The sequence below is a fragment of the Falco naumanni genome, chromosome 7, assembly GCF_017639655.2.
Source record: "Falco naumanni isolate bFalNau1 chromosome 7, bFalNau1.pat, whole genome shotgun sequence".
In the NCBI taxonomy this organism is placed as follows: Eukaryota; Metazoa; Chordata; class Aves; order Falconiformes; family Falconidae; genus Falco; species Falco naumanni.
In genome coordinates, this window is record NC_054060.1 from 41,792,021 (window position 1) to 41,816,526 (window position 24,506).

At 42.2% G+C, this 24,506-nt stretch overlaps 1 protein-coding gene across 2 annotated transcripts in view; it reads left to right on the forward strand.

Annotated features, from left to right (window-relative positions):
- ITPK1 (inositol-tetrakisphosphate 1-kinase) overlaps positions 1-24,506 on the forward strand; it is a 144,796-nt gene that overhangs the window by 25,962 nt on the left and 94,328 nt on the right. For both annotated transcript variants that reach the window (XM_040600805.1, XM_040600804.1), the window contains exon 3: positions 8,120-8,144. In XM_040600805.1, the coding sequence (XP_040456739.1) occupies positions 8,120-8,144 (25 nt within the window). The remainder of the gene's footprint in view (positions 1-8,119; positions 8,145-24,506) is intronic.

Consider the following 24,506-nt stretch of genomic DNA (forward strand, 5'->3'; position numbering starts at 1 on the left):
TTACATCTAATCTAAATCTATCCTTTTCCGGTTTAAAGCCATTCCCCCTTGTCTTATCACTATGTGCCCTTGTAAAAAGTCCCTCTCTAGCTTTCTCATAGGTCCCCTTTAGGCGTGCTGGAAGGTCTCCCCGGAGCCTTGTCTTCTCTGGGCTGAACAACCCCAACTCCCTCAGCCTGTCTTCACAGGAGAGGTGCTCCAGCCCTCTGAGCATCTTTGTGGTCCTCTTCTGGACTTGCTCCAGCAGCTCCATGTCCTCCTTGAGGGAATCTCCAGAGCTGAACCCAATGGTCCAGGTGGGGTCTCATGAGAGAGGAGCAGAGGGGCAGAATCACCTCCCTTGACCCACAGTCACGTTTCTTTTGATGCAGCCCAGGATTCAGTTGGTTTTCTGGACTGCAAGTGCATGTTGTCAGGTCATGTTGAGCTTCTTGTCCACCGACAACCCTCCCTCCCCCCGCCAAGTCTTTCCCCTCAGGGCTGCTTTTAATCCATTCTCTTCCCAGCCTGTATTTCTGCTTGGGATTGCCCTGACCCAGCTGCACAACCTTGCACTTGGTCTTGTTGCATTTCATGAGGTTCGCATGGGCCCACCTCTCAAGCCTGTCGAGGTCCCTCTGGACAATTTGGTGCCTCATGAGCTTAGAAAGACCTTTTGAAAGGGATGGGTCATGTTAACACTGGAGTGACCAGGGTTGTGGGGAGACAAAGGGGGCTGGGAGCAGAAAGGACATGCACGCTCTTTGCAGTGCTTAAGGAACCAAGCAGTTTATTGAAGCCAAAGGATGATGCTAGAACAATTTAGCCTGCAAATTTGAAGGACTCTGACCTTTGGGAAATAAATGTCTTGTAATGGAAGATACAGTGCCAAAACAGCTTGGTTTGAAGATGGTTTTTAATAAGGTTATAAAAAGATCACATGGTGTGGCTGCCTGCCATAGCTGGGAACTGAATCTGATAATGTCTGGCAGTGTAAGCCTATGGCTGAAAGCTGAACCCTGCCCAATTGCTTATAATTGTCATCAGGTACTAAATATGCCTCAATGTCTGGTAGGACAAATAACTTACTGCCTTTAATAATTTTTCTGTGCAGCTGTTAATCATTCCTTCTTCCCACTGGTAGCTCTTCCTTTTTTTTTTTCTTTTCTTTTTATTTTCTTCCCCCTCAAAAGACTGTGATTAAAAGTTTTGTGTCCCTGCTGGGAAAGCAGTGAGTATGGGCTCCCAGAACCAGGGGTCACCGGTTCCAAGAAAAGAGTCTGGCACAGCTCAGCACTGATCCGTCTTAAATGCCTAGTATAAAAAGAAAACAGATCCTTTTGAGTTTATATTTACTGATTTTATGGATTTTCTATCTTGGGATATATAGATTTTTATTGCCACAATACCTGTTTTTTAATGTTGAAATTAGTAGCCCTGTAATGTTTCATTAAACCATTACTGAAACTTTGTCTTAATGTTGTGACTAAACACAGTTGATTTCCTGTGGTTACTGCTTACAGTTTTTCTGTGGCTTTTTTTCTCCCTGCTATTTGAACCTCTGAAGTTGTGATGTTGGATGCTTCACTTCTGTCATTGCTCTCTTGCAGGATGAATGATTGGTGGGTTTCTAGCTAGATCTTTGCTGTGAGATGCTGGCAAACATTTGTGTCTGTTGCGGTGGGAATTTGTGGCATGTGGAAGCATTGTGCTGCCACAGGTTGTCATGGTTTAACCCCAGCTGGCAGCTAAATACCACACAGCCACTCACTGGTATATGTCATACTAGAGTGATGCTGCTGCTGCCCTACCAAGATCTCTAATTTTCCAGTCCCTTTTAGGGTGCTTTGTTCTGATGCAGCACTCTTAAGAAGCACTTTTATAGCTGTAAATGGGGATGATATAATGCTTTGAAGATGTGGAGAAGATCAGATGGTTCTACCAAATGCCATGTATGAATGGGAAGGTGGTGTGAAAATCACTTATGGTATTGTAGTGTCTGATGTATGAGGGCTCCTATTGCTTGGCCCATTCTCTCCTTATAAAAACATGGACAAATGCACAAATGGGGCTACCCCCATAATTTTTTTTCTACTTAAAAGGTTCTCTGTGGCAGCCCAAAGTCTCAGCTCTTTTCAACCCCTTTAAAGAGCACTTAAAACTCTTAAGTGAGACCTTTTTCTCCCCCATACTACAGTATCTGTTCCTACCAGCTTATAAAGGTGCATTTTATTTCCCTTCTGCTTTGGATCTGTGGTGCTTTACAGACTGAGAAAATGAAGGACTCCCTTCCCCAAATGCAAACTTTTGATCTATTTCAGTCATAAATCTTTCCAAAATACTGATTACTGAGGAAAAGCTTGCTGAAAGGTAAGAATAGTTGTATATAAACTGGTAATAATAACTCTGATTAATTGCCTGCTTGATAGTCTGTGTGCAAAAAACCAAACCACAAAAAATCCCTTCATTACAGCTCAGTCTTGCAAAGTTGCAGATGCCCTCAGTTAACTTCTGCATGCACTGATGGCTGTGGCTGCAAGCTGTCGCCCCAGGACAGTGAGCACCCCTGTGCTGAGGTTGCCAGTTGGTTACTTCCCTGGTAGACAAGAAGATGGAGTTCATCAGTGATGAAAAATAATAAAAGCAAGGCTCCTCACAAATATTTAATAACAGAAATGCAGGGTATTCTGTTGATGGAAAAACTTCAGGCAAATGACCTGAACTTGCCTTTGCGCCAGGAGGAGAAATGGGCTGTCTGCAAGGCTGTGGATAGCCCGTACTGGCTGTTTTTCATGCTTTGCTTTGGTATCGCTTGCCTGGTGCCTTCCTCAGTGCCTGATAATTATGGTGTGGCGGAAAGTCTTATGGCTGCAGGTGTTTGATTTATTAATATTTATACAACTTCCTTTGACATAAATGTACTGCTTTTCCGGGAAGATGCTTTTATTTTTTATATCGAAGCAATACATTATTATTATTATTTTCCACTTATGTAGGACATTCTGGAGGTAAAACGTTCTTCTATCTGAGAAAATGAACTTCACTGCATGCACTAATAACTTCTTAGGCTAAAAGATTGCCTTTTACTTTTGAAATGGTAAATTCTGTTCGGCATTTTTCGATCTATCACTCAGACCAGATAGCAAAATTATGTTACTTAATTTAACCATAGCTATGATACTTGACCTGATAGTCATTTTCTCTTTTAACTGTCATTCACTATGTTGTTCAGGCCCTAGATGCTTGTGGGGGTCTGGTCCAAGCTGTTTACTTTGGATGTTGAAAAAACCAAACACAACCCCAAAAGCCAGCTGTTCTATGTAGTTTGAAACTGTGGTAAAACATCAGTCCCAAAACACTAATTTGTGTGCTTTCAGTAACTTGATATTGAACTCTCCTCTGAATCCATACATCATTCTGACTTTAACCACGAAGTCAGCTTGCATGGTGATTATTTTAATTGCTACTGCATATGGTGAGGCTTGCGTTATCCAGTAGTCCACTAGTTTCAGGCATAGAACAGTAAGTCATAACAAGCTTCTGGGTTATATTTGGTATTGCAGGCTAGTGCAGTGATTACTTAAATGTTTCTGGTTTTCCTTTAAGTGTTGCAATGTGTCATTCAGCAGAGCTGTGTGCTGAAGGAAGGGAACATGCAAAGCACCAGTCAGTAATTTCTGCTGCACCTGAATAGGTTCCCATAGCTTTAGGTGTGCTATGCCAGTTGAAGACACTGAAGCTTTTCTGTAACTTAGGTGTTTAGTTTTGTCACCCTCAAACGCTTTCCCCCTTTTCTTCCAGAGGTTTTCTAATGTTTGCTAGTAATTTTTTTTTTTCTTTCCCCCTGGGCTCGTGATTGGAGTACAAGATTCTTGTCTAGGAGAATTAAATGTATTTTTTAAACAGTGATCTCTGGGTATTCCTAGTTTAGAACTGATCATTTTTCGAACAACTGTTCAGTGAAAGCAGGCAGACACAGTCTCTTTTTGACCCAGTTGTGTTGCCTCTTTGGAGGGAGAAGGGAAATACAGCTAATAGTGATCTATCTTTTCCTTTCAGAAAGGGAGACTTGCTGTGGGTTTTGTATAGCCTATTGCCGATATCGGGAGGCAGCCAGGCCGGCTGGGAATGGGAGCCCTTCCTCTGATAGGCAGTGGCTTAATAACAAGCTGCATGGGAATAAAGAAGGGTCATGTACAACACTGAGGGACACAAGAGTGGTGGTCAGTACTCCAAGTGAAATAGCCCTCCCGCCCGCACCCCCAGGGGACAGTATCTTTGACATAGGCTTTTGTAGCTCTGGAAGCATTCTGCCTAACCTGGACAGGATCTTGTATCCCTCATGTAATTTTTCTTCACTGTCTGGCTTGTCTGCAGCATTTCCAGTTCACTGCTTGTGTCTGAGCCACAGTCCTGTACCCGTGCAAGCCTCTGTGGTTTACGCTGGGAGAAGAATTTGTTGTAGTATCTCATGTATGTTAAGTGCATCTGTGGTGCGTGTCTTGGCATAAGTAACAGAAAGCCTGTTCTTTGCTAAAGAAACAGCCCAAAAGAATGTACATCAAGGTTGTACATGTATTTTTTCTTACTAGCTTTCTAAGCACCACAGAATGAAGTGGTGGCTGGTCCACGGTGCTGTCAGACTGCAGGGCAGTTAATTCAGCCACCGTCTTGGTCCATAGTGTGTCCTGCACAGATAGCCCCTTGCTGGGGAATTGCTTGTGGCCCACAGTCTGCTTCATTCTCTCTTTTTCCTTTTTTTTTTTTTTTTTTTTTTTTTAAGGGTCCTAGAGTTTCTTGTGTGTAGGATCAGCTTTCAAATGTGATGTCAGGCAGTTGGCGCAGTTAGATGCTATTGCATGCTTGGTTGCGTAAGGGATGTCTTGCTGCCCCAGCCTGCAACTGTGACCTGCTCAGCTGAAAAGCCTGGAGTCACTGACTTAGGAAATCTTTGAGGCGGAGAATGAGCTAATGCTAGAACCGAGGTGCATGGTTGCTTGACATCTTGATCGTTTGGATAACTTTTGTTTTTAAAATAACTTATTTTCAAAAAAGCTATTGCAGTAGAGGATCTTTCCTGAATTAACTAATCCTCAAAATCCACATACTTCTATGGTTTCTTGTCCCCTTTGGTTACCTGAAAAACTAAAAAGTTGTCATTTTTCAGGTAACCAAAGGGGACCACCCACACCACCCCTTTCTGAAAAAGGGGAAGACCCAGCAATACATGCCAGCCTTGGTAATTGCATCTTCCTTCCAGCAGCTTTTCAAGCACGTGTGACTTTATGCCCAACAGCAGGCACCCCTTCTCTCCCTGCTCGTGTGCTGGTCTGGCTTCTTCCCTTTTGCTGGGGCAGTACAATTGGTTTCAGTAAGTCTCGGTAAATTTGCAAAGTCCATTTTGGGAGGATTATAGAAAACCTTTGGACTGACTGTGTCTCAAGCGGGTTTGGCAACCTGCTTGCAAGTATTTTTTTTTCTTCAAAGTAGAACAAAGCTTATTCAGTGTGTGTGCAGGCATGGCAAGAAATGCAGCCCTTGCCACTAGCCTCTATTCTTCCAGGGGCTCTGGAGCAGTCCTGTCTAAAGCCTGGTGTATTTTAGTGGCAGTTTTGAGTCTTTACCTTTAATCCAGGGTAGACACAGCAAAAATGTGGCTGGTTTGGTTATTTTAAGTTTTAGCTTACAATACTTGGAATGCTTCTGAGTAGGCTGCTGCCCTAATTCAAAAAAAGTATTTCCCACCTAATATTTCTTATTTATCTTGCTTAGCTGTGTGAAAATTATGGTTTCAACAATTTGGCTATTAACTCTCTCTCTACAAAATTTGTATTTTCTTCTCAAAACACAGTTGGAATGCATCTGGCCAGCCTCAGATGATGGTCTGCAGCAGTGCTTCCCACACTGTAATGGCAGTATATTAATCACCCACCACTTAACATCCTCTTGCAGATAACAGTAGCCTTTGAAATTCTGCAATAGGTGCTTGGTTTCATTTTCTTTTTAACTTCCTTGCTGAACAACGACAAGCTCTCTGTTGTGGCTGTGCACTGCATGCTGCTTCTAGGCTGGAGAAAACTCCAGCCTGGTAAAGTGGAAGAAGGAAGCAATTTGTGTCATAGATGCTGATTGATTGCCTGTCCCTCTGAGCATCTTTGTAATGGCTTCCCAAAAGAAAGACTTGCTGTATTGGGCAGAAAACTGGAGGAGCCATTGTGTATTCAGCAGTGTGCAGCACTTGCAGCTATGGGCAGCACCATGGATGCTCTTAGAAAAGTACTGAGGGCAGAGTTAAGCAGTCTGCTCTGTGACCTCCCCAAAAAGGATCTTTAATTTTCACATAGGGAGTTAGGGAGACCAAAGAATAGAGATTCCGGTCTTGTGCTTGCTGAGGTGCTTGATTTTTAAGTTATATTTCCTATGTCTTCCTATGTCTGTATTTCCTATGTCCAAGTGAGGAGAAGGTTCTAGCATATTTTAATAGCCTGCATATATTGGGAGGATGGCATGGAGCAGGGATGGCTGGGCTTTGTGCCAGGGATTCAGTTCTGTTCTCAAGACTAGAGCAGAAATAGTTTGTTTTGCTGGACAACTTGTCAAATGCAGTGACTGAGCTTTGTCTGGCTGTAGGTACCTGAATCTCAGCTCTCGTATCAACAGAGGAGACAGCCATCTCTGCAGATATGCCTGATTTGGCTCTACCAATTGCAGTTCTCAACATTTTGGTGTATAATTAGCAGGCCTCTCCAGTCTCTTATCCCTGACATTTCTGGGTCACCAAAACTATTCCCCAAATGGTCAAAGCATCGTTCAGAGGCTTGCGCCTTTCTGACAAGCCCCGAGTATTCGAAGTCTGCTCCTTCAGGAGCCAGGCTGACTGCAAGTCTCTGAACTGAAGTCCAAGTGCGTGTCTAAACCGTGTGGCATTGCACTCTCTGGTGTCCCCACATCCAGACTGCCTGCTGTCTAGAACAGTGTCAAGGATGCTGTGTCCATCTCCCTGCTCACATACCGGGGTGTGTGTCCCTTTCTGTCCAAAGGAAATGACAGCACTGAGGGCTGATGCGCACACAGAGTCCCATCCCAGCCTGTAGCTTGATGCTTGCTGAGGCTGGAACAATGGATCCTACTCACTTTATGGGGTTGAATCTTAACGCGTTTTGTTGTGTGGCTACTTGTGGAATTCATTAGATTTTCTTCGGGCATAGCTACATGATGTAGGGGTTGTTGCCTCTGCCTGAGGTCCACAGTTAGATCCGTCTGACACAGTACAGTCCTAATCACCAGCTGGAGTTTTAAATAATTATAGTTTTGAGGCACTGCTTCCAGAATGGATAATCTGTCTTGAGCAGTGGATCTGTGGAGATGTATCTGCAATCGAGTTGCAGCAGGGTGACACATCTGGGCAGGGTGCTCCAGCTGCAGGGCAGTCTCTCTGTTCTGGACCTGACCTGTGCCTGTACCCTTCCTCTGTCTGCTTTCCTGCTCTGTTTGCAGGGTTAGTCTGTGCAGCAAGCCTGGGTGTCTTTGTGCTTGTGATGAAGACAAGCCATGGGACAGCTTCAAAGTTTCTTGGCAGGGGTTTCAAGTCACTGTGTGTGTGTAGCTCTGGGAAGCGTTCTGTGTACCAAGATGACTGGGTAGAACAAGGCTGTAAGTAAGAGGATAAATAGCTGCAAGGTGCTCTGTTCATTCTCCCTGACATTTATGCCTGTATACTTGGATCAAAATCAAAGATCTGTCCATCATGTGGGATGTGCTTTGGTGCAATTCACACACTCTGAGGGCAGATAAGAAATGAAGAGCCAAGTAGAAGTGACTAAAATTAATGCACATCTTCCCTAACGTGACCCACCTCCTACCTCTGCTCATCTGCAGCTGTATCAGTCCCAGTGGTGTGGCTGCTTAGTACGCGTCTTGGGTCACTTCTGAGGCCATGGTCCAGAAGCTGCCCAAGTGCTTCCTAGGCAGGGAGTGGAACTGAACAAGTGCTTTCCCAAATTTGAGTCAGGCCCATTAGTGCAGATTTTTATTGTTTGCGTTCTAGTATGAAGCAACCCTTTTCCATTGGTATTTGTTTTTAGATATTCCCTACATTTCAAACATTAATGATTCCTTTTTTTTTCCTTTTCTTTTCCAGGAAAAGAGGAGTAGAAGTAGTACAGGTGAGTAAAAATGATATTTGATTTTTTTTCCCTCCTCTATTTTCTTGTAAAGAAGGTTTACTGATTTTTAAATGCTGTCATTTGGATGTCAATATGACCTGGGCTTAATTAATTTTGTTTTCTTTTCATCCAATTCTCTGATATGGATACTGTTTTTGGAAAAAAGAGGATCCCCCTTTTGTGAGGCATATGTTGAGCCCATCTAATCTTAACTCAACAGGTGCCCTGGTGAAAGTGGGAATGCAGTTAGACTCTTCTTGTGTCTGTTAATTAATAAAATGTGGTAGTTGATTACATGATGTTACTCTGTGTTTATTGCATTCACAGTCAGGCTTAACAGAAGCAGGAGCTGGCCTTTGAAAAAAAAAATATGGCTTAAGGAATGTTCTTTAACCCAGTGAGCAGAGAAACGATACAAAGTGCCTTCCAGTTGTAGCCCATGTACAGCGAAGTTCAGGTGTTGGCTACATTTGTTCTTTCCCGGGTCTGAATGGTCATATTTCACACAAAGTGTTACTTAAAGGGTGATGGCAACTTGGGAAAGGAATTATGTTACCGTGACAGCTGTAACATAGAGCATTATAGCCCTAACAGATCAAAAGGGAAGCATACTCTTTCCTTCTGGTTTATCTTATGTCCTTAGAAGAGCTGTGTGTCACAGGTTTCACTCTTGCTGATGCTTACTGAGTGCTCATTTTGCACTCTGGTCAGTGTGTTCCTCACACTTGTTTTCTAGTACCTCAGAGATGAAAATGCCTCAATAGAGAGGAGGAAAACGGGGTGCTAACCACTGATAGTTGAGGCTGCTTGTAAGTCCATGTGAAAAGTGCTTCTCAACAGCAGCAGGGAGTAGGAGAAAAGCTCAAAAAAAATTACAAATGAGGACATGTTATTTTAAAGAATCCACTATCAGAAAAGGTTTAAACAGATTCTCTTTGCTACTTACCTGAAAGATATATTTTCCAGTTTATGTGCTTGGTATCCCCAAAAATATGGGATACTGCATGGTATTACAATGAAAAGGGGCATATACTTTACTGGCTGCGTTTAACCTTTCACCAGTACACCATCATCTCTTACTTGTATCTCCTGTTGCTCAGAGCTAAGGAGGAGCTTCTTTTGTGATAATAGCATCTCCAGATAGATACTTAGAAACCAGTATTTGCAAAACACAGCTTCACAAGCAGCACAGGGAGAAAGCTGTTTCACTGTCCAGGGGATACTGTTATTTTAGTAATACCCCAGCACATTATATTCTCATGTCTGCATTTGTTATACATGCCTTGCACCTACGCTGTACGTTTAAGCAGCAAAGTGCTCATATGAGATCAATTCAGTGATGCACTGATCAGCTGAGCAGCGGGCAAATTCCATGTTACTTTGTGGATAAAGTTACTGTCCTTCTATGGGTTACCTGTTAGTCTTCTGATGTCTGTGTAGCTTAATGGGTAGGCATCAGACACAAAATAATTGGAAAGGATTTCTTTATTGGAATAGCATTTTGGGAAGCATTTGGACAGAACTACAAAGGACTTTGTGACACAGGACTTTGTGCAAAAGTATTTTGTGGTCTCAAATGTCACAAAAGTTGAGATGTCAGACTAACCTATACTGGGAATTTGTGCCCCAAAGGCATACCCTGAACACTGACGCCTGCTGCTCTGCTAGAGAGAGTGGATGGCTGTGTGTGATCACCCCTTGCCTATCGCTTGTGTGTTGCTTCCTTCATATATGCTGATACTAGCCCTGCTTCTAGATGGAGGATGTTTTGGTGTCGACCTGCTGGGCAAAGTTTATTTGATAGAGGGAATATTATTTTCCTGTGTTAAACAGCAGTGTTTCTTGGATTTGTTTCCCCTTCCCCTTTAAAGAAACTATACTGTTCAAGAGAAACCAGCTCTTACACCTGACAACAGAAAGTAACACAAACTGCATAAATACACAGGCTATTTATCTATTTTCTTCTCTACATAATTTTTTTTAAAATTCTGAATTTAGATGTACTCTCCAGTAATAAGTAGCGAGATGGAGGGTAAGATTCAGTTAATGACTACTAGACAGCAAAGCACAGTGGACTGGTATGTGCTGACTTCTGTGAACAGACATCAGATTATTCTTTTCCAAAGATGTTTCACAAGAGCAGGAAAGAATTTCCTGCTACTAAAGGGAAGTCTTTGAAGTTTTCAAATAAACACCTGTGTGACTTGTTTCCTTCCTGCAGTAGGGGTTTAGGATGGTCCTCTAGTCTTCACCTAGACCGATGAAATCCTCTTACTTTGCTTTCTTAAGGCTAATTGTGCTGTGCAGATTATCAGCAAGCTGCTGCTAGACAGCAATTAACATTCTGTGATTTGTGTTCAAGTTCTGTGTTTTGTCTTAGACTTTCAGTTCCAGTAAAAAGAGTAGTTCTAGCTTTCTATTCTACTGAGTGGGGAAGCATGCGCATCCTCCGAAGAGAAATATTGGAAGAATAGGACTGGCAGTGGGGTGCTTAACAGGCATATTCCTTGATCCAGTGGTAAGACATTATTCAAGCATCGCATTGAAAACAAAGAACCTCTCAAGTTGTCTGGTGATAGGTAATTGGAATTTTTTTAGAAATATTGATTGAATTCTTACATAGTGAGAATTCATTGTGAACTCAGTGCATAGGAGCTGAAATGCATGATGTTATATAGTACAATTGAGTAACACCCATCAAGCTATCCGGCTTAAAAGATAGTACAGTAGATGAATTAATAAAAAGCTGTCAAGGTTATGAACTTGCAAAAGACAGTATGAGTCTGAGCCTGCACTCAAACACTTGGGAGCATTAATAGGTTAGCTTATTTCTCTTTTTTTCCAGTGGCAGAACTCTAAATAGCAGCATCTTTAAGATCTGGCAGTCTTTTGGAACTAGATTTGCTTTCTGCTGCTTAAATCCAAGTCAGTGGGGCAGCTACAAACCAGTGTTACGTTGCAAGAAAAACCCATGTCTTCCTGACTTTTAAATATGGGCTCTTAACAGCATACCGTGTTGTATCTCTTACCTTGTAGCTGGTCATTTGCTTAATTGAAGTAGGCATCATCCTAGTATCAGGGTGTTTTCTGAATTAGGGTGCTTGCTTGTTTGTACCCTGTGAAGTAAGGAAGCGCTCCTGCTAAACTGGAGCAAGAGGGAAGACTGAAGGATGTGCCCGTGCTCCCCTAGGGAGCCTGCCTGTTGCTGTAGCAGCCCCAGTGCTATTGGGAGCTGTGCTGGCAAACCTGGGCGGCCGGGGGTCTAGCTGCGGGTGCCTCAGAAGAGGTGTGGGGCCATGCACTGCCCAGTGTTGGGGCTTCCCCGTGTTGTTGTGTGGCACACAAAGGGAAAGGAAGAGCAGCTGAAGGTGGTCAGCGGACCTGGTGTTGCTGGTTTTCATCCAGTGAAAAACAGCACCAATTCAGCTGCGTTTAATATAAGGCTGCATTTAAAGTATTCTGAATGAAATGCTCTTGCAGTTTCTGTAGCAGTTACTTACCTCCTCTTTCTTGCCAGGTCTTCCCACCCCTCACAGCTGCCTGCTCAGCTGGAGTAGTGTGAGCTGGTGGCCAGAGGAGGGGTGGAGATGCTCTGAGCAGGTGACAAACATGACCGAAGCCCATCTGCTGTGGCCTGCAGGCAGTTACTGGGCAGGCAGCAGCTGGCAAGGCTGAGATAGAGCAGCTCTTGCACTGGCATTGGGGTGACTTGCCAGTAGATACGTAAATTAAGGCATTTCTTAGTAAATTCTTTCCTCACCCTTTCAAGGGAAAGGCAGCCTCTGATGTTATGCAGTGGTTGTCTGATGAAGCATTTACCATTAAATAATTATTTTCTATAATGGAATCTAGCAAATAAGGGGTTTGGGTAGTTTCTAAAAGCTAAAGCTGGTTTTAATGTTTTTTAGTAAAAGCTTCATTTTGTTCAATTTCACCCCTCCTTCCCCCAAATTAGCATAAGGCCTAATTTAGAACTGAAAATTGTTGGTGGTTCTTCAGCCAGTAAAGTATCCATTTTCTTATGACTTTGCGCGCTGGCGAGGGAGAGAGAGAACATCCCCATCTACCTTGTTTTTCAGGAAAAAATCTGTTTGGCTTAGTCTGAAGAATGTAAGATTGAAAACATGTGCAGCGAAGTGGAAATCATCACAAGTACCTCTGATGGGGACATGCATTTATTTTTGTTTCACAAGTTATGCAAATCCTGAATAATTAGCTGCAGCCCTTTGGCTTCTGACAAATTGCCAGTTTGGTCTTTGTGTGACAAAGTTCGGAGCCTTTGCATTTCTCACAACTTCAAAGCCGTTTTGAGCACTTCCACGCTCAAGTTTTCCTAGAGCTTTTGCCTGCATTTTTTTTAATTATAAATAGCGATTATTTCCTATTTTTGGTGGGTATTTTTGGTTCAGATGAACACTAATCTCTTTTATCTTAGAAAGATGTTCTAGTCAGTTGGCTATAAAAGTGGGATTAGTCATTGTATTTCAAGCTGCACATTTTTTAATAGCAATGGGATGGGGAGGACAACATGTTTTCCAATGTGGAACAGCTGATTGTAGTAGTTACAATGGTCTCGCCTGCTGTTTTGTTTTTCCTTTTTCCCCCGACTCCCTGGGAATTGAGATATTTTAATTCTTTTTTTACTTTGGAGAAGAAAACTGTCCTTTGAGCTGTGGGTTTTACTTGAAGCCTGTGAAGGAGAATTGAAGATCCCCTTCTCCCTTTTTAATTCTTCAATCAGAGTAAAATACTAATGACAACAGTTCCCACTAATTGTTGCCAGGGAACTGTTGTTTTCTTGAAATGGAGAGGTTTATTTTCACATGAAGTATTAATGGAATAACCTTGGAATAGCAGTGTTCTGAGAAAAGGAGCTTATAAAATATATATCCGATAGCATATACAGAAAGATAGGACTGGAAAGCTTCCAAAGCAAGCAGGGTTGTTGAGATGTTGGAGAATTGGCTGTCTAGTACAGGGAGAAGAAAGTTTATTTTTACATGTATGCCAGGCCCTCGGTAAAGTGCATGTTGTCCTGGGAATGGCAGTCTGCTTTGCCTTCAATGCATTTTTTGGAGTGATGCTACAAAAGCCCTCTAGCCCTCCCCAGTCTGGATTGCATGAGGTACTTTGCATGTTCTTGAAGGTGAGGGGCTGCTGGTTAAAATCTTGAAAACATTCTGGTACTTCTTAGCATCAGCACTACGCAGAGTGTGCTGAGAACGCAAAGTGAGGTCTTCGAAAAAGGTGTAATAATCTCACCTTTAAATCCAGAAATAGCAGGACTGTGGAAGAACAGATCCCTGAATCCTCTCCTTGGCCCTTCCCAGTAGGGGAGGTCCCTCTGTGTGAGGCTTCTTGGTACCCAAGAAGCAGCATTGCCCAGCAGGAGTGAAGCACGGGTTCCAGTGCAGGGAGGGGTTTTTTTGGCATGCCACTGTATATTGCATCAGCACGTTGGTCACTGAAGTACAGCGTGGCCCTTTTCTGGTCCAGTGGGGAGGAAGGATAAATACACATTTGTTGCAGCAGGGGAGGAAGACAAAACTACAGTACGTTTTCACCACGTGGATTAAGCAGATTAAATAAATAAACTGTTATTCTTAAAAACTGGACAGAGTAAGCCAACCAAAAATGCATTTAGATCTGATTTATTTTCACTCTTGGTGAGTGAATGAGAGAACCATGAAGAAATTTTTGTGGCTCAGAGAGCTATAGGCTCTGCCATCACTTGCAGAAGTCACCTGGGTGAGTGAAAACATGACTAAGATTTAGAAATCTGTAACAGATACGTAATGAATGGCTGTCAGGTTTGAGCTTGTACTGCTTTGGCCCATGGAGCCAGCTCTGCCCAGCCCCTTTGTCTTCTCCTGACTCCTTGGTATGTACTGATGAGGCAGTGAGTCCTAACTACTAAAGGCTGGGAATTGGGATGTCCTGGGGTGGAAATCCAGTCTGCATGGGACCTCTGCCAAAGATTTTGATGACTGTAATGGGACCGAGATCTCAGTGTGGAGTTGCCTCACTTTGTCACTTACTGCAGACACTTTGGACAACTCCCTTACAAATTCTGCCTCTTGTTCCTAATGAAGGTAATAATATTCCATGTAGTAGAATGCCATTTAAGTTGCTTTGAGATGCCAGAATGGAGGAGTTGTAGAGTAAGATGAGTGTGTGAAGGAAAATGGGACTATTAATGGGGGCTGGTAATTTCTGCAGTTTGCTGTGTGTAATATTCCTTTAGTCATCAGCGTATAAGTGCCTCCCCAGATACTTTTGTGAACTGCAAAGGTTCATAATCCTTCCTTAGGAAACAGTGTGGGTAAACATAAGACCCTGACAGAAATGCTGGGGAGTAAAACTCTGTATTTGCCTCCTTTTGACTAGGAATATTTTGCAACATACAGTCTCAGTCTTTGCACTAAATGACAATTAGACATTGCATTTATTAATCATGATTATTGCAGTGGTGCCTATGGGCAACAAAGACTGGGACTTCAGTTTTGGGCTGCACTAAACAATAGGATTATTTGTCTCACTGGAGGCAGATGTTGTGTTACAGTATCAAGGCAGGGCAAATGCAGTGTTTTTGGAGACAATGTGACTTGGGAAATGCCATATTTTAAAGCCAACCTGTCTCATCTGCGGTTTGCTGAAACTGCAAAGTCTGTGTTGAAGTACAAATATGCACATGGCTCTTTTGACCTTTTCTGAAGTTTTTTCTTGGAGTAGGAAGAATGGGGAGTTAGTATGATACCATGCCAAGGGTAACACTTGTCTCTGACCCTAGTACTGAGGTGTCTTCTCCCAGCTGAATGTCCCATCGTTTGTCTGTTTTGGGGGCAAACTCATGCAGTTCTCAGCTCAGGCAGAGCTGCAAGCTCATTCCTGCAACAGCAGTTGTAACCCTGTCTTCAGTCCTGGGGTTTTGTTCCACTGGGACAACAACATTCCTTTGGGAGCAATGACTCTGGTATCCACCATAGCTCAGACTTGCTTCAAACCAAAGCTTTGTAGAGAGGATATTACCAGAACAGTAAAGGAGACTGTATGCCTGCCTTTCTCAGTGAGGGTGGCTGGTAGGCGTGAACTTCCAGAGGACTCTGCAGAACATCAGTGGAGTTTGTGGAAGTTGTTGTAGTGTATATTGTTGACTCTGCCTTTCTCCAGCTTCTGCAAAAGTTATTTACTCCTTTGGTCTGGGCTGTGACCTGAGATAGTTGTCTATGGAGATCATTGCATGCTTGTTTGCTCTTCTGGCACTTCACAATTAAAGGAGATAAATGTATTCGTGTCACAAGATGGAATGTGGTTCCAATAAAACCTGGTGCTTAAAGACATTAGGCCCTGAAGTTTCTTAAGTTAGAGAAACTCTTAGCACATGTACTTCAGCTGCCCTTATATAAAACAGGGCACATTCAAACACAGTGAAACCTGGAAATGGTTTGCTGAACCTGATTGCCTTCATGGAATTACAACAGAAGAAAGTAGAGTGGCTTCAGCTTAATCAGAACAGCCTAACTTCTCCTCCACCTGCTCTGTTGTTTTTTTTTTCTTGAAGGGACACTATTAAGAATGATGTATTTTGCTAGAAGGAATATTTATTATTCACTTTAACTCTGCATTTCTGGTGAAAGCAATACACTGGTGCTTTGTTTTCTTTGGTGACAGCATAGACCTTGTTTTGCTGTATCTCTGAAGGTAGGCAGATCAGACAGAAAGGCATATGCTGTAGATGTTTTCTATGCCTTTGGTTGTTGGTTTGCAGTATCTCTCATACTGACATAGCATATCAGTGGAAAACACTCATGGACTTTTTGACTGTTTTTAATCACTGTCTTTGTCTCGTTTTTGAGCATGTTTACTGCTAAAATTGATTTTGCACTGCTACCAAAAGCTGTGCAATTAATAGCTTAGAGTGGGAATTGTTGAATGTAGGATCTCAGTCCAAGGAAGAAAGGAGAGAGACGCGACAGTTAGATGATTATGGGCATAGTTTCTCTAAAGTGAGGTAGAAGTGGGTTATCCAAAATTGTTTCTTTAGCATAAGGTCAGATCTGTGGAAAATTTGAGAGCTGTAGTATCTTAATTTTTCTTTTCATCCTTCTTTCCTCACGTGACTTCTCCAAAAGGAGACTGCTGCTGCAGCTTCCTAGATAAGATTACTGTGGTTCTCTCCTGGCTATGCCGGGAGCAAGGGTGAGCCAACCACAGTTGTTAAATGAATCAAAATAGACATTGGATACTGAACGGTATGATCTGCCGTAAGCAGTCACTTAGCAATTGGTAGAAATAGAGCCCCTCCTTTTTGAAAGCTTTTTTTTAAAGAGAAGAAGTTTGAGGGCAAGAGTTGACTTTCTTCCCATAGACTGGGGGTAGGAGCTGGAGACAAGGCTTCTCCGGCAGGTGTATGTGAATATCTCTCTGTTGCTCAGATTTATACTGGGGATGACATGGTTGGTATATTTAAAGACAGCGTGCTATTGACATAATACTGAAGCTGTATAAATCTCAAAGCCAGAGGAGCCACAAAAGCCAACAAGCTTTGTCCGTGCAGTGCTGCAAGGCAGATTAATCAGTGGTCGTCACACCCTGTGCTCTGCTGCTTCCCCTCCTGCTCACCCATCTGTAGAGCACTGGGTTTGTTCATAGGAGGCTTTGTATCCATGCTCTCTGACTTACCTGCACATTAAAACCAAAGGAAATCCAAGCCTGCCTTTGGTATACAGCATAGATTTGTCACTGAAATGGTGATGCCATAGTATGTTTTACTTGTTCCCTTCTTATGTTAAGGTTATTTTTCTAAAGGAGTCAAAATATTTTATTGGTTGCTCCTATTACAGGTCAGCAAAAGCATGTCAAGAGAGCTTGTCCTCTAGATTTGCTTAAAGTTTGCTTGTTGACCTGTAGGATCCTAAGGCAATGCTGTCAGTTAACCAGTCATTAAGATATCTGACATTCCAGCCACGGAAAAAAACCCCAACCAACCTAAATTGAAATGTGGGTGGTGCTCCTGTGTCTTTGAAAAATGACACAACAGAGATTATGAGTAGGAAGGCAGAAACCACACCTTATACTCTTCTTTTAGCATCCAGGGTAGTTCAGAGTCTTACCCAAGTTCACTAGTAATTTTTTTAACCTGAGGTTGCTTTGATAAATTATATCTGCCTCATTTAATTTCCCAACTGGTGTGCTTCCTTGAACAGAAGGTGTTTTGTATCTAATGTAAAGTTACTGTATAGGTTAAGTTACATGTATATTCTGTCCTCATTTGAGTGTTTGTTATGAGTATTCAGTAGTCAGTAAGGACATTAAAAAATAATAATAATAAATTCCTCCTGGTACCTTGCCAGAGTGCAGACAAGTTATTTACAGTGTTTTGACAGAATCATCTGAAGACGAGATGGAAAAGATGCCATTGGGACTGAGCTAATACTGTAAGAGACTGAAATGTAGGGGAAACAACTGTTGTAGAGGAATTTTTGGCTGACTTTGCGAACTGAGAAAAGCTTTTTAGCTTTGTTTTTGTAGTAAACTGTTGGCTGGAGCCAGAAGCTTCCTTTACTCAAAGGTCTAAGTGCGTCTGAAATTGTTTTCTTGTACAAGAAGCTTCATTGCACAACTCCACTGTCCTGTAACCTCAGCAGCGCAGTTACTGTGTTAAAATTGTTCATTGAATTACTGGTAACAGAGATTAGAGGACAAAGTAACTGCAGTCTATAGAGAATTTATGTTGATTGCAGAGAGATCATTTGTGCTTTAGGTTAGCTTAGAAAATGTTCTTTCCTGTGACCTAGATGAGCTTATCTTGTAATACCCTTTCCTTTATGATAACATCCTTAAGTGGCTGAAAAAAGAACAGCAGCTATAAAGGGGGGTGGGGGGAAAAGTACAAGCAGTTTGAAATGGAGTCAAAGCAGATGTAGTCATGTTCATGAGCCTGCTGTGGTGATGACTTGCATACCATTCAAGGCCTTTATGGCTGGTTATCATTGAACTAAGTGACTGAAAAGGAGGTAATTTGCTCCCTGCTGGTGAGTGATCCTCCTACCTGTCCCTGCTCCTGATGGTTCTTCCGCCTCTGAGCCAAAACGGGCAGGTTGGAGTTGCTGGTGGGTTTCTAACAGTGATGCTCCTGCATTGACCAGAAGACCTTTTTTCTTGCCAGTCAAGTAAGTGCACCACCCTCACACTGCTTTCAGCTCTTGCTGGGTGAGGAAACTACACCCCAGTTGTCAGTCTTGCCTAACAGGTGTGTTGAATACTTACTTTTGACAAACACCATGATGACTTGTCTTAGATGTTACTGCCTGCTGGGTCTCTTCTTAGATTCTTCAACCAGCTTGTATGGTTAGATCAATGCATCTCTATTTTTTTCTGTGCTTCCTAAAACCTGGGTATTTTTGATTGAGCCTGTAAAAGTTGATGCACACAAAAGTTGTGTTGGCTTTGGAGCAGTGTGCTGCATGGATGTGCTGCTGCTTTACCTGAGCTGGTACGGCTGGCCTCTGATTTGTACGCAGCTGCCAGGGCTAGAGCACGTTCAGCGTATCCAGTACGGTCCAGGCCTTGCAGTGCCTCTTAAGGGGTGGTTGGTGTAATGTCTTTTTACTGATTTAGGGCAGTTAGCCCATTGTACAGCAGCTCAGTGGCTTATATTTACTTCTCTGTTAGGATCGAGTAGGTCCAGCTTCAAGGAAGGAAAGAGGATAGCAACATACCCTGGTGGTCAGTGGGTAGTTAGTTTGCATTATGGAAAGCTGGATAGCAAGTGGAAACGTATTTTCCCAGCTGTTACTTCAACTTCTGCATTGTCGTGTTCCTTTTTGCTTAAACGGCAAAGTGCTGATTTAGTCACTCAGAAGGTTTGAGTGATGTTTTCAGCAGGTCTGCTTTCATCATGCTCCTGGCTTTGGTTTCCAAGTCCCTGCTCTGCCAACCAGTGTACACTCTGGTGTGCGAGGAGGACCTCTCCAGACAGCAGTGGAGGAGGGAGTGCCTTACCCAGAGGTTCCCCCAGCAAACCCCCAGGAAACCAGCTGGAAGCACCATGGTTGCAGCATTGCAGGGGGACTTTGGAGGGACTGAGCTCAAACCAAAGGTGCTTCTAGAAGACAGGTGTGGCCAGCCCACTGCCTTTGAGCCACCTGGGACTTGAAAGCAGTTCTCATGCAGCTGCTATGCCATGGTCATGTCCCAGGAGTTGTGGTAGTCCTGAATCAGCTGAGGTTATTGCGGGGTGTCCTGTTCTTTCTTAACAGCCAGAAAGGGCTCTGCTGTGTGTTTCTGTAGCTCTCGGCTCTGTGTCTCTTTTGATATGTCCTTCTCAAATCAATGAATCTTGACTGCTTTTGCCTTTTCCTTAGCAGTGAATATTCCTAGTTCTTGAGGACTGTTTTTTTGTAACTATTGTTCAAGAGTCTCCTGGGATGGGTACAACTTAACTCTGCTTACAGCATAAGTGATTTGCAAGTAATACTAGGCTGTCTTCTTTGCTTTGTGTAGGGAATTGCAATGTAAATGCTGCATAATCATGCATGAAAAATAATCTGTCAGTGGAAATGCTGTCTTGAAGGTCGTCATTATTACTGCCCAGATATGGCTGTCTGTGGCCAAGGTTTGGTGCAGTAATACCATCAAGTTAATGTTTAAAAGAAGAGCTAACAGAGTTTACTTCATCTTCATTAGACAGGAGTACCAAGCGTAGTTGCTGATGATTAGGAATTTTAATTTCTTATAAATTTTCTTAAGCTTGATGTGCTACAACTTTTATTTATTGAATCTATCAGGATTGTTTATGATTTTGTCTCAAGAACTTTGTGTGTTTGCAGAGGATAACTTAGCAACAGCCTACAGCATAGTGAGGTTGCCTATGGCATGGTCACACTAGTACGATGAACCGTAAAACAATGAGGAAACACCCAGGAACAGCAAGTAAATAGAACTTTAAAGCAAAACAAAGCAGTTCACTTACTGAAGAGTTCCATGTTTCTGTGGGGCACTGTTTGTAAAATTCTTTGCTTTTCAGTCTTTACTTGCATGTTTGTCATCCTGATCTAAGGATACTCTCTGCCTCTGTAGGTGTTCATGGTATGTCTGCAGCTGCTGTAATGGAGCATCTCCTGAGTATTCAAAATAGAAGCGAATATATGATATTAAAGCAACTCACACTTTAATCTGCTAAATCTTCTTAATTAGTGCTTCACCAAGCTGAGGAATAAAAGTTTGCTGAAGGGGTGTGGGATCTAGGCTGGTATTCCAACTTTAAAGCTGTATGCTAATGTTGTAAGACTGCTGTTTCTAATAATCAACATTTCTTTTCCTGAGAGTGGTAGGGTTTTTATCTTGTTTAGGGTTTGGGTTTAGGGATTTGTTTCTTTTTTTTTTGAGATTGAGAGGGATTATAAATTCAAGTCTGAATATCTGCATATTTCAGACCACTTATTGTTGTATATTGATACTGATAACTCGCTTGACTTAAATGACTTGGTTTGCGTTGGAGGTGAAAGCTGAATGCAGTGAGAAAACATTTTCTTTTTTAAAAATTGTCCTCAGGGTCTGAGGTATGGACATGAAATACATGGTAAATACCCCACATCTGTGTTTGGTAGGCAACAGTAACTTGACAGTAACATAGCTGACATTGTGGTTATGGATTTTACTGGTTCAAGGGGCACATAGTAGGTGGGGAAACGTTGAGTGTTGAAAAGTCATGCTTTATTTTAACTATTCTTTCGGATTCTGGGATGTAGGGTGAAGAAATTCTACCATTTTTTGAGCTTTTCAAGAAGAAACCGAACTGCAATATTTGCATTTAGGTCTAGTGTTACCTGAGTTTTAAAAGAGTTTGAGTATGAATCTACGTTTTAGTAGAAAAGGTGAGATTTCAGTAGAATTCAGGTTGTTGCTGCTGGTATTCCTGCAGTCACTTCAGATTCTTCATCCCCTGACCTTAGAATCTGGTGTCTTCAAGGAGAAGAAAACAGGGAATGATATTATTTTGCTCTGAAAATATCCCATGTAAAACAGACTTTCATAGTAAGGAAAGTATGACAGTACAGTGCTGAGCATGAGCCGTGGTACTTTCTACTAATATAATGAGGCTGACTCGTGAAAGACCTCAGGTCTTCCCTCTGTTGCTAACTTACACTGCCATACAACAGTTGGAACAGTTCAACATAAGAACAGTGCTGAATTATCTCTGTTTGTAAAACGATGTCTATAATATATTTTAACACTAGCTGTCTGAGATCTTTCAGTGTCGCATACTTCACTGACTTGAAGGCTGTCATGCTTGCATGCTTACTTCGTTCGTAACACTACAGATGTTGAAAATCATGCTTCACTGTGTTGTCAAGGTTTATCTGAGATGAGCCAGCTATTAAGGAGGTAGGGCAAGGTCATGTCTTTACACATGTTGTCTGTTTGGGGCAGTCACACAGTTTGTTTAACCTGATGGGGTAAGTCAAACTAAACCTGTCTTGGTTGTCTTGTTCTGTGCATGGCATAAAGAGATTATCTAAGGTTGTGCTGTCCTTTCTCCAGATGCTTGCAGCAGTCAGGGATTTGAAGAATTTACATTTGATGGGAACAAGAAACCATTAATTGTGGCTAGAGCTTTCAGTTAAGTGCCCTCATTGCACTTGTTTGCATTTAAAAGCACATGCAGCATTTCCTGTCATTTCAGTCTGATTTTGACTTTTCTCTCCTGTCTGTTTTCTGTGAAAAACAGTGGATACTTACCTACTTTAATACCCATTGCCTCATGTTTGTCATTTCACCTATTCTAAAAGCCATACATGTGATGAATAAACGGGTAAAAGAATAAACTCTATACAAGCTAACTCTAAACCTGAAGCCCATGAAAATACGTATAACTACATATATAAAATATGTAGAGTTAGCCTTCATGAAAACATTAGATGACACTTCTCTGTGTGTTGTAGTTTTGGGATAAAGTGCTTGAAAGAAAGCCAAGGCATTTCTACCAAAAAGTTTGTCACTTAATCTCCATGCTGAAAGCATTGTTTAAGTCAAGGTTACATAAACCTTGCTGGTCATAGGTTTGCATTTTGTCCCTTATTTTGTAGAGTTTTACTGTCTCCTTTGTTTAAGCTCTGCATACGGGACTTCCTTTTGAGCTGAATGTTTCTGCAGTTAGCATAAGCAGGTTAAGCCTAAAGGACAGAGCTTTTGAAGAGCAAATTTCAAACTTCAAACCACTCTTTGCACTGGCTCGGTATCCTTCTTTGTTCCTCTTCACAAATGTCTGGGCTGTGGTGTTCAGAACAGGCTGTACTGAAGGATGTATGTTTAGGGCCTGTCCTGTGCTTGAAGTTGGCTGGAGGCAAGCCAGCTCTTCATTTTGAGGTTGCAGAATTGTGCTAGCGTGGCAGAGGACTGGCTTTGTTTCTCCATGGGACTTCCTAGCCTCCTGAGCCCTGTGCCGTGCCAGTGAGGCCAGGCAGCATCCCTGGTAGAGCCAGGTTATGTCTGCTCTGCCTCTGCAAAAAGAGGCAGATTGTACGTGTCTCTGCCCGTATGTGACCACAGACCTAGCCAAAATCCATGAATCCGTGTGAGTACAGTATTTGAATGACTGTTTATGTAGAGAGAGCATTGATGATGGGAAGCCTCCTGCAGCATGATGAACTATTAGGATAGTCCCCTCTAAACTGCTGGCTCCCTTCTGCTGCTTGCTAACTAAGTACCAGCTTATGCTGCTGTGTTTCTCGCAGCTTGTTTCTTGCACCAAGACAGGCAGAAGAGTGCTTTGTGACTCACGTGTTACCTGCAGCACACCCTGGGCTGTAAGCTAGGGGAAATGATCATTAGAAGATACTACTACTTACCAAATTAGCTTCATAGTTAGTTGAAACTGTTTAAAATCATGATTTTTGTTATTTTCACAAAGGTGTTTTGGCAGATTATCACTTTTGATGGAGGTCATGGTGAGGGGCTGGGGCTTGGGCTGTAGGACAAAGCATGACCATATTGGTCCTTCTTGTATCTGAATTCTGAGGGTAAGTTACTAAGTAATGAACCTGCTTTTCAAAGGTGCTGAGCAGCTGCTCTTAAGGTTCATGAAAAATGCCAAATACTGCTCTAGCTGTTTCCTCTGGGTGTAACGACGAAAGCAGCACTCCACTCTGTACAAACTTTTGTGTGTATGTGCGAGGCCCATTCTCTGTTGTCTGTGTTGTATCGTCCCGTTCCCTCCCCAAATCTTAGCTGAGAAATTCTTCTGAATGAACAGAATACTGCTTGTATTTGGGTTGATCTAGACCTCTTTTATTAGTTAATGATGTAAATGTGCATGGGTGACTTACAGTTTTGGGGTACAGGAAGGAAGAGCCTCTTGGGTCCCTCTGCTAAGGCTAATCTGTTGGTCCTCCCCTCTATGAACATTCATATAAATTGTAGTATTTGGCCACTTTTGAGGGACTTTTACTTTTCTAACTTCAGAGCAAAATACACAAAATCACACGTGCAACAGCTTGTGTGTCACGAGCAGAATTCCAGTCTGAATGAGATTATCATAGTTATACTTTGCAAAATAGCGTGATTTTGGTATTTGTGTTTCTTATGGCTCTATTAAAAAAAAAAATTACATTTGTAAATCTACTACTTAGTGGCAATGCAGTAGATGAAAGCTAAAATTACAGGCTTTTAACCTTTTATTTCCTAGTAGCTTCACAGAAGAAGTTGTTTCTCTTAATGTTTCAGTGTTTACACTGTTTTTCCTTTGCAGTTAATGAGATACTGCCATACGCAAAAGGGATGTGTACTCTATATGCATTCTAGTTACATTGGGGGAAAGGAGGCAAGTAATAGAAATTTCAGGATGAAAATTTTTTTTAAGTAAAAGGTTTTCCCCACAAGATGAGATACTTTTAAGTATTCAGTGAGGGACTTTGGTTCTGTGGGAACTGGTCAAATTTAGCAGACATAAATATAGAAGCCAAGTAGCATGGCGACTTGCTGAACCCCTGCCCCTATAAAGAAAAAAACCCGAACACCAGTAGCTTATTCCTGCACTTTTAATATGTTTTTTTGAAGGGGTGAAAGATTGCTCTTTACAGTAGTACAGAGACATTTCTTGCCTGAGCACCTCTTTGCAAGCAGGGTTTCAGACCAGGTGAGTCAACACCAGGGCATGAGAAAATTAATAGGAAGGATCTGAAAGCTGTTCTGATTGCATAGCAGAGTTTAACATTTTAACTTATCCATGGCTGATGTGGGTTGTTGCTTAGTTTTGTTTGACAGAGGGAACTAGGCCAGTCAGGTAAACAAGACAAGCTTTAAAATGCCAAGATCCATATCAGTTAAAAACCTTTTCTGTAGTCTGGTGCGTCCTTTGGT